We start from the raw sequence: 10,272 nt of genomic DNA on the forward strand, positions 1-10,272 counted from the left end.
AGGGAGCGGTGAGAGGGAGCGGTGAGAGGGAGCGGTGAGAGGGAGCGGTGAGAGGGAGCGGTGAGAGGGAGCGGTGAGAGGGAGCGGTGAGAGGGGAGCGGTGAGAGGGAGCGGTGAGCGGTGAGAGGGAGCGGTGAGCGGTGAGAGGGAGCGGTGAGAGGGAGCGGTGAGAGGGAGCGGTGAGAGGGAGCGGTGAGAGGGAGCGGTGAGCGGTGAGAAGGAGCGGTGAGAGGGAGCGGTGAGAGGGAGCGGTGAGAGGGGGCGGTGAGCGGTGAGCGGTGAGAGGGAGCGGTGAGAGGGAGCGGTGAGAGGGAGCGGTGAGAGGGAGCGGTGAGAGGGAGCGGTGAGAGGGGAGCGGTGAGAGGGGGCGGTGAGAGGGAGCGGTGAGAGGGGGCGGTGAGAGGGAGCGGTGAGAGGGAGCGGTGAGAGGGAGCGGTGAGAGGGAGCGGTGAGAGGGGGCGGTGAGAGGGGGCGGTGAGAGGGAGCGGTGAGAGGGAGCCGTGAGAGGGAGCGGTGAGAGGGAGCGGTGAGAGGGAGCGGTGAGAGGGAGCGGTGAGAGGGAGCGGTGAGAGGGAGCGGTGAGAGGGAGCGGTGAGAGGGAGCGGTGAGAGGGAGCGGTGAGCGGTGAGAGGGAGCGGTGAGAGGGAGCGGTGAGAGGGAGCGGTGAGCGGTGAGCGGTGAGAGGGAGCGGTGAGAGGGAGCGGTGAGAGGGGGCGGTGAGAGGGAGCGGTGAGAGGGAGCGGTGAGAGGGGGCGGTGAGCGGTGAGCGGTGAGAGGGAGCGGTGAGAGGGAGCCGGTGAGAGGGAGCGGTGAGAGGGAGCGGTGAGAGGGGAGCGGTGAGAGGGAGCGGTGAGAGGGAGCGGTGAGAGGGAGCGGTGAGAGGGAGCGGTGAGAGGGAGCGGTGAGCGGTGAGCGGTGAGAGGGAGCGGTGAGAGGGGGCGGTGAGAGGGAGCGGTGAGAGGGAGCGGTGAGAGGGGAGCGGTGAGAGGGAGCGGTGAGAGGGAGCGGTGAGAGGGAGCGGTGAGAGGGGGTGGTGAGCGGTGAGAGGGAGCGGTGAGAGGGAGCGGTGAGAGGGAGCGGTGAGAGGGAGCGGTGAGAGGGAGCGGTGAGAGGGAGCGGTGAGAGGGAGCGGTGAGAGGGAGCGGTGAGAGGGAGCGGTGAGAGGGAGCGGTGAGAGGGAGCGGTGAGAGGGAGCGGTGAGCGGTGAGCGGTGAGAGGGAGCGGTGAGAGGGAGCGGTGAGAGGGGGCGGTGAGAGGGGGCGGTGAGAGGGAGCGGTGAGAGGGGGCGGTGGAAGGGGGCGGTGAGAGGGAGCGGTGAGAGGGAGCGGTGAGAGGGAGCGGTGAGAGGAGCGGTGAGAGGGAGCGGTGAGAGGGAGCGGTGAGAGGGAGCGGTGAGAGGGAGCGGTGAGAGGGAGCGGTGAGAGGGAGCGGTGAGAGGGGGCGGTGAGAGGGAGCGGTGAGAGGGAGCGGTGAGAGGGAGCGGTGAGAGGGGAGCGGTGAGAGGGGGCGGTGAGAGGGAGCGGTGAGAGGGAGCGGTGAGCGGTGAGCGGTGAGAGGGAGCGGTGAGAGGGAGCGGTGAGAGGGAGCGGTGGGGAGGGAGCGGTGGGGAGGGAGCGGTGAGAGGGAGCGGTGAGAGGGAGCGGTGAGAGGGAGCGGTGAGAGGGGGCGGTGAGAGGGAGCGGTGAGAGGGAGCGGTGAGAGGGAGCGGTGAGAGGGAGCGGTGAGAGGGGGCGGTGAGAGGGAGCGGTGAGAGGGAGCGGTGAGAGGGAGCGGTGAGAGGGAGCGGTGAGAGGGAGCGGTGAGAGGGAGCGGTGAGAGGGAGCGGTGAGAGGGAGCGGTGAGAGGGAGCGTGAGAGGGAGCGGTGAGAGGGAGCGGTGAGAGGGAAGCGGTGAGAGGGAGCGGTGAGAGGGAGCGGTGAGAGGGAGCGGTGAGAGGGGGCGGTGAGAGGGAGCGGTGAGAAGGGGCGGTGAGAGGGAGCGGTGAGAGGGAGCGGTGAGAGGGGGCGGTGAGAGGGAGCGGTGAGAGGGAGCGGTGAGAGGGAGCGGTGAGAGGGGGCGGTGAGAGGGAGCGGTGAGAGGGAGCGGTGAGCGGTGAGCGGTGAGAGGGAGCGGTGAGAGGGAGCGGTGAGAGGGAGCGGTGAGAGGGGAGCGGTGAGAGGGAGCGGTGAGAGGGGGCGGTGAGAGGGAGCGGTGAGAGGGAGCGGTGAGAGGGGGCGGTGAGAGGGAGCGGTGAGAGGGAGCGGTGAGAGGAGCGGGTGAGAGGGAGCGGTGAAAGGGAGCGGTGAGAGGGAGCGGGTGAGAGGGGGCGGTGAGAGGGAGCGGTGAGAGGGAGCGGTGAGAGGGAGCGGTGAGAGGGAGCGGTGAGAGGGGGTGGTGAGCGGTGAGAGGGAGCGGTGAGAGGGAGCGGTGAGAGGGAGCGGTGAGAGGGAGCGGTGAGAGGGAGCGGTGAGAGGGGAGCGGTGAGAGGGGGCGGTGAGAGGGAGCGGTGAGAGGGAGCGGTGAGCGGTGAGCGGTGAGAGGGAGCGGTGAGAGGGAGCGGTGAGAGGGAGCGGTGGGGAGGGAGCGGTGGGGAGGGAGCGGTGAGAGGGAGCGGTGAGAGGGAGCGGTGAGAGGGAGCGGTGAGAGGGGGCGGTGAGAGGGAGCGGTGAGAGGGAGGCGGTGAGAGGGAGCGGTGAGAGGGAGCGGTGAGAGGGGGCGGTGAGAGGGAGCGGTGAGAGGGAGCGGGTGAGAGGGAGCGGTGAGAGGGAGCGGTGAGAGGGAGCGGTGAGAGGGAGCGGTGAGAGGGAGCGGTGAGAGGGAGCGGTGAGAGGGAGCGGTGAGAGGGAGCGGTGAGAGGGAGCGGTGAGAGGGAGCGGTGAGAGGGAGCGGTGAGAGGGGAGCGGTGAGAGGGAGCGGTGAGAGGGGGCGGTGAGAGGGAGCGGTGAGAAGGGGCGGTGAGAGGGAGCGGTGAGAGGGAGCGGTGAGAGGGGGCGGTGAGAGGGAGCGGTGAGAGGGAGCGGTGAGAGGGAGCGGTGAGAGGGGGCGGTGAGAGGGAGCGGTGAGAGGGAGCGGTGAGCGGTGAGCGGTGAGAGGGAGCGGTGAGAGGGAGCGGTGAGAGGGAGCGGTGAGAGGGGAGCGGTGAGAGGGAGCGGTGAGAGGGGGCGGTGAGAGGGAGCGGTGAGAGGGAGCGGTGAGAGGGAGCGGTGAGAGGGAGCGGTGAGAGGGAGCGGTGAGAGGGAGCGGTGAGAGGGAGCGGTGAGAGGGGGCGGTGAGAGGGAGCGGTGAGAGGGAGCGGTGAGAGGAGCGGTGAGAGGGGGGCGGTGAGAGGGGGCGGTGAGAGGGGGCGGTGAGAGGGAGCGGTGAGAGGAGCGGTGAGAGGGGCGGTGAGAGGGAGCGGTGAGAGGGAGCGGTGAGAGGGAGCGGTGAGAGGGAGCGGTGAGAGGGAGCGGTGAGAGGGAGCGGTGAGAGGGGAGCGGTGAGAGGGAGCGGTGAGAGGGAGCGGTGAGAGGGAGCGGTGAGAGGGAGCGGTGAGAGGGAGCGTGAGAGGGGGCGGTGAGAGGGGGCGGTGAGAGGGGGCGGTGAGAGGGAGCGGTGAGAGGGAGCGGTGAGAGGGGGCGGTGAGAGGGAGCGGTGAGAGGGAGCGGTGAGAGGGAGCGGTGAGAGGGAGCGGTGAGAGGGGGGCAGTGAGAGGGAGCGGTGAGAGGGAGCGGTGAGAGGGAGTGGTGAGAGGGAGCGGTGAGAGGTGAGCGGTGAGAGGGAGCGGTGAGAGGGAGCGATGAGAGGGAGCGGTGAGAGGGAGCGGTGAGAGGGAGCGGTGAGAGGGAGCGGTGAGAGGGAGCGGTGAGAGGGGGCGGTGAGAGGGAGCGGTGAGAGGGAGCGGTGAGAGGGAGCGGTGAGAGGGAGCGGTGAGAGGGAGCGGTGAGAGGGAGCGGTGAGAGGGAGCGGTGAGAGGGGAGCGGTGAGAGGGAGCGGTGAGAGGGAGCGGTGAGAGGGAGCGGTGAGAGGGAGCGGTGAGAGGGAGCGGTGAGAGGGGGCGGTGAGAGGGGGCGGTGAGAGGGAGCGGTGAGAGGGGGCGGTGAGAGGGGGCAGTGAGAGGGAGCGGTGAGAGGGAGCGGTGAGAGGGAGCGGTGAGAGGGAGCGGTGAGAGGGAGCGGTGAGAGGGAGCGGTGAGAGGGAGCGGTGAGAGGGAGCGGTGAGAGGGGAGCGGTGAGAGGGAGCGGTGAGAGGGAGCGGTGAGAGGGAGCGGTGAGAGGGAGCGGTGAGAGGGAGCGGTGAGAGGGAGCGGTGAGAGGGGGCGGTGAGAGGGAGCGGTGAGAGGGAGCGGTGAGAGGGAGCGGTGAGAGGGGGCGGTGAGAGGGGCGGTGAGAGGGAGCGGTGAGAGGGAGCGGTGAGAGGGAGCGGTGAGAGGGAGCGGTGAGAGGGGGCGGTGAGAGGGGGCGGTGAGAGGGAGCGGTGAGAGGGAGCGGTGAGAGGGGGCGGTGAGAGGGGGCGGTGAGAGGGAGCGGTGAGAGGGAGCGGTGAGTGGGAGCGGTGAGAGGGGGCGGTGAGAGGGAGCGGTGAGAGGGAGCGGTGAGAGGGAGCGGTGAGAGGGAGCGGTGAGAGGGAGCGGTGAGAGGGAGCGGTGAGAGGGAGCGGTGAGAGGGGAGCGGTGAGAGGGAGCGGTGAGAGGGAGCGGTGAGAGGGAGCGGTGAGAGGGGGCGGTGAGAGGGAGCGGTGAGAGGGGCGGTGAGAGGGAGCGGTGAGAGGGAGCGGTGAGAGGGAGCGGTGAGAGGGAGCGGTGAGAGGGGGCGGTGGAGGGGGCGGTGAGAGGAGGGGTGAGAGGGGAGCGGTGAGAGGGGAGCGGTGAGAGGGAGCGGTGAGAGGGAGCGGTGAGAGGGGCGTGAGAGGGAGCGGTGAGAGGGGGCCGGTGAGAGGGAGCGGTGAGAGGGAGCGGTGAGAGGGAGCGGTGAGAGGGAGCGGTGAGAGGGAGCGGTGAGAGGGAGCGGTGAGAGGGAGCGGTGAGAGGGAGCGGTGAGAGGGGAGCGGTGAGAGGGAGCGGTGAGAGGGGGGTGAGAGGGGGCGGTGAGAGGGAGCGGTGAGAGGGAGCGGTGAGAGGGAGCGGTGAGAGGGAGCGGTGAGAGGGAGGCGGTGAGAGGAGCGGTGAGAGGGAGCGGTGAGAGGGAGCGGTGAGAGGGAGCGGTGAGAGGGAGCGGTGAGAGGGAGCGGTGAGAGGGGGCGGTGAGAGGGAGCGGTGGGAGGGAGCGGTGAGAGGGAGCGGTGAGAGGGAGCGGTGAGAGGGAGCGGTGAGAGAGGGGGCGGTGAGAGGGAGCGGTGAGAGGGAGCGGTGAGAGGGAGCGGTGAGAGGGAGCGGTGAGAGGGAGCGGTGAGAGGGAGCGGTGAGAGGGGGCGGTGAGAGGGAGCGGTGAGAGGGAGCGGTGAGAGGGAGCGGTGAGAGGGAGCGGTGAAGGAGCGGTGAGAGGGAGCGGTGAAGGGAGCGTGAGAGGGGAGCGGTGAGAGGGAGCGGTGAGAGGTGAGAGGGAGCGGTGAGAGGGGGCGGTGGCGGGTGAGAGGGAGCGGTGAGAGGGAGCGGTGAGAGGGAGCGGTGAGAGGGAGCGGTGAGAGGAGCGGGAGAGGGAGCGGGTGAGAGGGAGCGGTGAGAGGGAGCGGTGGAGGGAGCGGTGAGAGGGAGCGGTGAGAGGAGGCGTGAGAGGGAGCGGTGAGAGGGGCGGTGAGAGGGAGCGGTGAGAGGGAGCGGTGAGAGGGAGCGGTGAGAGGGAGCGGTGAGAGGGAGCGGTGAGAGGGAGCGGTGAGAGGGGGCGGTGAGAGGGAAGCGGTGAGAGGGAGCGGTGAGAGGGAGCGCGGTGAGAGGGAGCGGTGAGAGGGAGCGGTGAGAGGGAGCGGTGAGAGGGGGCGGTGAGAGGGAGCGGTGAGAGGGGGCGGTGAGAGGGAGCGGTGAGAGGGAGCGGTGAGAGGGAGCGGTGAGAGGGGGCGGTGAGAGGGAGCGGTGAGAGGGGGCGGTGAGAGGGGGCGGTGAGAGGGAGCGGGGAGAGGGAGCGGTGAGAGGGGGCGGTGAGAGGGAGCGGTGAGAGGGGCGGTGAGAGGGGGCGGTGAGAGGGAGCGGTGAGAGGGAGCGGTGAGAGGGAGCGGTGAGAGGGAGCGGTGAGAGGGCGCGGTGAGAGGGAGGCGGTGAGAGGGAGCGTGAGAGGGCGGTGAGAGGGAGCGGTGAGAGGAGCGGTGAGAGGGAGCGGTGAGAGGGAGCGGTGAGAGGGAGCGGTGAGAGGGAGCGGTGAGAGGGAGCGGTGAAAGGGAGCGGTGAGAGGGAGCGGTGAGGAGGGAGCGGTGAGAGGGGGCGGTGAGAGGGAGCGGTGAGAGGGAGCGGTGAGAGGGAGCGGTGAGAGGGAGCGGTGAGAGAGAGCGGTGAGAGGGAGCGGTGAGAGGGAGCGGTGAGAGGGAGCGGTGAGAGGGAGCGTGAGAGGGGGCGGTGGAGAGGGAGCGGGAGAGGGGAGAGGGGGAGGGAGAGGGAGCGGTGAGAGGGAGCGGTGAGAGGGGAGCGGTGAGAGGGAGCGGTGAGAGGGAGCGGTGAGAGGGGAGCGGTGAGAGGGAGCGGTGAGAGGGAGCGGTGAGAGGGAGCGGTGAGAGGGAGCGGTGAGAGGGAGCGGTGAGAGGGAGCGGTGAGAGGGAGCAGGTGAGAGGGAGCGGTGAGAGGGAGCGGTGAGAGCGAGCGGTGAGAGGGAGCGGTGAGAGGGAGCGGTGAGAGGGGGCGGTGAGAGGGGGCGGTGAGAGGGAGCGGTGAGAGGGAGCGGTGAGAGGGAGCGGTGAGAGGGAGCGGTGAGAGGGAGCGGTGAGAGGGGGCGGTGAGAGGGGGCGGTGAGAGGGAGCGGTGAGAGGGGGCGGTGAGAGGGAGCGGTGAGAGGGAGCGGTGAGAGGGAGCGGTGAGAGGGGGCGGTGAGAGGGAGCGGTGAGAGGGGGCGGTGAGAGGGGGCGGTGAGAGGGAGCGGTGAGAGGGAGCGGTGAGAGGGGGCGGTGAGAGGGAGCGGTGAGAGGGGGCGGGTGAGAGGGGGGCGGTGAGAGGGAGCGGTGAGAGGGAGGCGGTGAGAGGGAGCGGTGAGAGGGAGCGGTGAGAGGGGGCGGTGAGAGGGAGCGGTGAGAGGGAGCGGTGAGAGGGAGCGGTGAGAGGAGCGGTGAGAGGGAGCGGTGAGAGGGAGCGGTGAGAGGGAGCGGTGAGAGGGGCGGTGAGAGGGAGCGGTGAAAGGGAGCGGTGAGAGGGAGCGGTGAGAGGGAGCGGTGAGAGGGGCGGTGAGAGGAGCGGTGAGAGGGGAGCGGTGAGAGGGGCGGTGAGAGGGAGCGGTGAGGAGGGCGGTGAGAGGGAGCGGTGAGAGGGAGCGGTGAGAAGGGAGCGGTGAGAGGGAGCGGTGAGAGGGAGCGGTGAGAGGGAGCGGTGAGAGGGAGCGGTGAGAGGGAGCGGTGAGAGGGAGCGGTGAGAGGGAGCGGTGAGAGGGAGCGGTGAGAGGGAGCGGTGAGAGGGGGCGGTGAGCGGGTGAGCGGTGAGAGGGAGCGGTGAGAGGGAGCGGTGAGAGGGAGCGGTGAGAGGGAGCGGTGAGAGGGGAGCGGTGAGCGTGGTGGGTTTAAGTCTGCCCGTGCAGTGGGTCGGTCGGTTGGTCGGTCGCCTGGCCACTCACCCCTCGCCCGCTCGCTCGTTCGCCCGCTCGCTCGCTCACTCACTCACGCACTCACCCATCCTCTCACCCATCTCTCACTCACCCTCTCACCCACCCTCCCACCCCACCCACCCACCCACTCACCCACCCTCCACCCACCCACCCACCCACCCACTCACTCACCCACCCACCCACCCACCTCTCACTCACCCACCCACTCACTCACCCACCCACCCACTCACCCACCCCACCCACCCACTCACTCACCCACCCACTCACCCACCCACCCACCCACCCTCTCACTCACCCACCCACTCACTCACCCACCCACCCACTCACCCACCCACCCACCCTCTCACTCACCCACCCACTCACCCACCCACCCACCCACCCTCTCACTCACGCACCCACTCACTCACCCACCACCCACTCACCCACCCACCCTCTCACTCACTCACTCACCCTCTCACTCACCCTCTCATTCACCCACTCATTCACCCACCCACTCACTCACCCTCTCACTCACCCACTCACCCACCCACCCACCCACTCACTCACTCACACACCCACCCTCTCACCCACCCACCCTCTCACCAACTCACCTACCCACCCTCTCACCCACCCACCCACCCACCCACCCACTCACCCACCCACCCACTCACTCACCCTCTCACCCTCTCACTCACTCACCCACCCACCCACTCACTCACCCACCCACCCACCCTCTCACTCACCCACCCACTCACCCACCCACCCACTCACTCACCCTCTCACCCTCTCACTCACTCACCCACCCACCCACCCACTCACCCACTCACCCACGCACTCATCCACCCACCCACCCTCTCACCCTCTCACCCACCCACCCTCTCACCAACCCACCAACCAACCAACCCACCCACCCACCCTCTCACCCCACCCCCACCACACACCACCGCCAAACCCACCCACCTGGACCTGCATCTGCCTCTTGTAGAGGCCAGTCCTCACGGCACAGAAGGCCGAGTCGGCCACCGTGGGCGACAGTGAGCGTGCCCTCGCCCGCACCGCCGCCGATGGCGGCGAGGGAGACCGGCGAGCCAGAAGCAGGAACGCCGGCAAGCCGCCCGGCGTCCCGGCGAAGCCGCCGCGGTGCTGCCGGTGGTGGCCGGCGGTGCCGGTGGTGCCGGTGGTGCCGGGCGGTGGCGGTGGCGAGGAGAAGGACGAGCGGCTGAAGAGGGCCGAGTCCAGAGAGGCATCGGCGGCGGTGACACCGGCGGAGGTGACTCGGTCAGACGCGGTGAGGACGTCGGCCGTGTCCAGGAGGACAGCCTGCGTGGTGGTGGTGGTGGTGGTGGGGAGGTGGTGGTGGTGGGGGAGGTGGTGGTGGTGGTGAAGGTGGTGGTGGTGGTGGTGATGGTGATGGTGGTGGTGGTGGTGAAGGTGGTGGTGGTGGTGGAGGTGGTGGTGGTGGTGATGATGGTGGTGGTGGTGGTGGTGGTGAAGGTGGTGGTGGTGGTGGAGGTGGTGATGGTGGTGATGGTGGTGGTGGTGGTGAAGGTGGTGGTGGTGATGGTGGTGGTGATGGTGGTGGTGGTGAAGGTGGTGGTGGTGGTGAGGTTGAGGGTGGTGGTGGTGGAGGTGGTGGTGGTGAGGGTGGTGGTGGTGGTGGTGATGGTGGTGGTGAAGGGTGGTGGTGGTGGTGGAGGTGGTGGTGGTGGTGATGGTGGTGGTGGTGGTGGAGGTGGTGAGGGTGGTGATGGTGGTGGTGGTGATGGTGGTGGTGGTGAAGGTGGTGGTGGAGGTGGTGGTGGTGAAGGTGGTGGTGGTGGTGGTGATGGTGGTGATGGTGGTGGTGGTGGTGAAGGTGGTGGTGGTGGTGGTGATGGTGGTGGTGGTGGTGATGGTGGTGGTGGTGATGGTGGTGGTGTTGTTGGCGGTGGTGGAGGTGGTGCAGCAGTATGATGAGGATGAGTAGAGTGGGGGGGGGAGCAAAGTTGGAGCCCACACCTACCCCCACCCCCCCACCACCCCCCACCACCCCCCACCACCCCCCACCCCCCCACCTGAGCGATGTCACGGAGGGCTTGTTGCAGTGCTTCGGCTTCGGCCCGCAGAGCTTCAGCCTCTCCCTGGGACTCATCACCACTCTGTAGGCCAACACCACTCTCCTGGCACAGTGGGGAGGGTGGGTGGGTGAGTGGTGGGGGGGTGAGTGGGTGGGGGGGTGGGTGGGTGGGTGGGTGGGTGGGTGGGGGGGTGGGGGGGTGGGTGGGTGGGTGAGTGAGTGGGTAAGTGAGTGAGTGGGTGGGTAAGTGAGTGAGTGGGTGAGTGAGAGAGTGAGTGGGTGGGTGGGTGGGTGAGTGGGTGGGTGGGTGGGTGGGTAGGTGAGTGAGTGAGTGGTGAGTGGGTGAGTGGGTGAGTGGTGAGTGAGTGAGTGGGTGGGGAGTGAGTGAGTCAGTGGGTGTGTGAGTGGGTGAGTGAGTGAGTGAGTGGGTGAGTGGGTGGGTGGGTGAGTGAGTGGGTGGGTGAGTGGGTGAGTGAGTGAGCGGCTGGGTGAGTGGGTGGGTGAGTGGGTGGGTGGGTGAGTGAGTGGGTGGGTGAGTGGGTGAGTGAGCGGGTGGGTGGGTGAGTTGAGTGAGTGGGTGAGTGAGTGAGTGAGTGGGTGGGTGAGTGG

At 69.2% G+C, this 10,272-nt stretch overlaps 1 protein-coding gene across 1 annotated transcript in view; it reads right to left on the bottom strand.

Annotated features, from left to right (window-relative positions):
- Positions 1 to 9,738, bottom strand: part of LOC142923365 (uncharacterized) — a 55,841-nt gene extending 46,103 nt beyond the window's left edge. Inside the window, exons 1-2 of the mRNA XM_076064453.1 lie at positions 9,676 to 9,738; positions 8,568 to 8,927 (exon numbers count right to left, since the gene is read on the bottom strand). Of these exons, the coding sequence (XP_075920568.1) occupies positions 8,568 to 8,927; positions 9,676 to 9,738 (423 nt within the window). The remainder of the gene's footprint in view (positions 1 to 8,567; positions 8,928 to 9,675) is intronic.
- Between the last annotated feature and the right edge of the window lie 534 nt (positions 9,739 to 10,272).

Source organism: Petromyzon marinus, unplaced genomic scaffold, assembly GCF_048934315.1.
Source record: "Petromyzon marinus isolate PM22_M1 ecotype Great Lakes invasive population unplaced genomic scaffold, UKy_Petmar_22M1.pri1.0 PM_Scaffold_454, whole genome shotgun sequence".
Classification (NCBI taxonomy): Eukaryota; Metazoa; Chordata; class Hyperoartia; order Petromyzontiformes; family Petromyzontidae; genus Petromyzon; species Petromyzon marinus.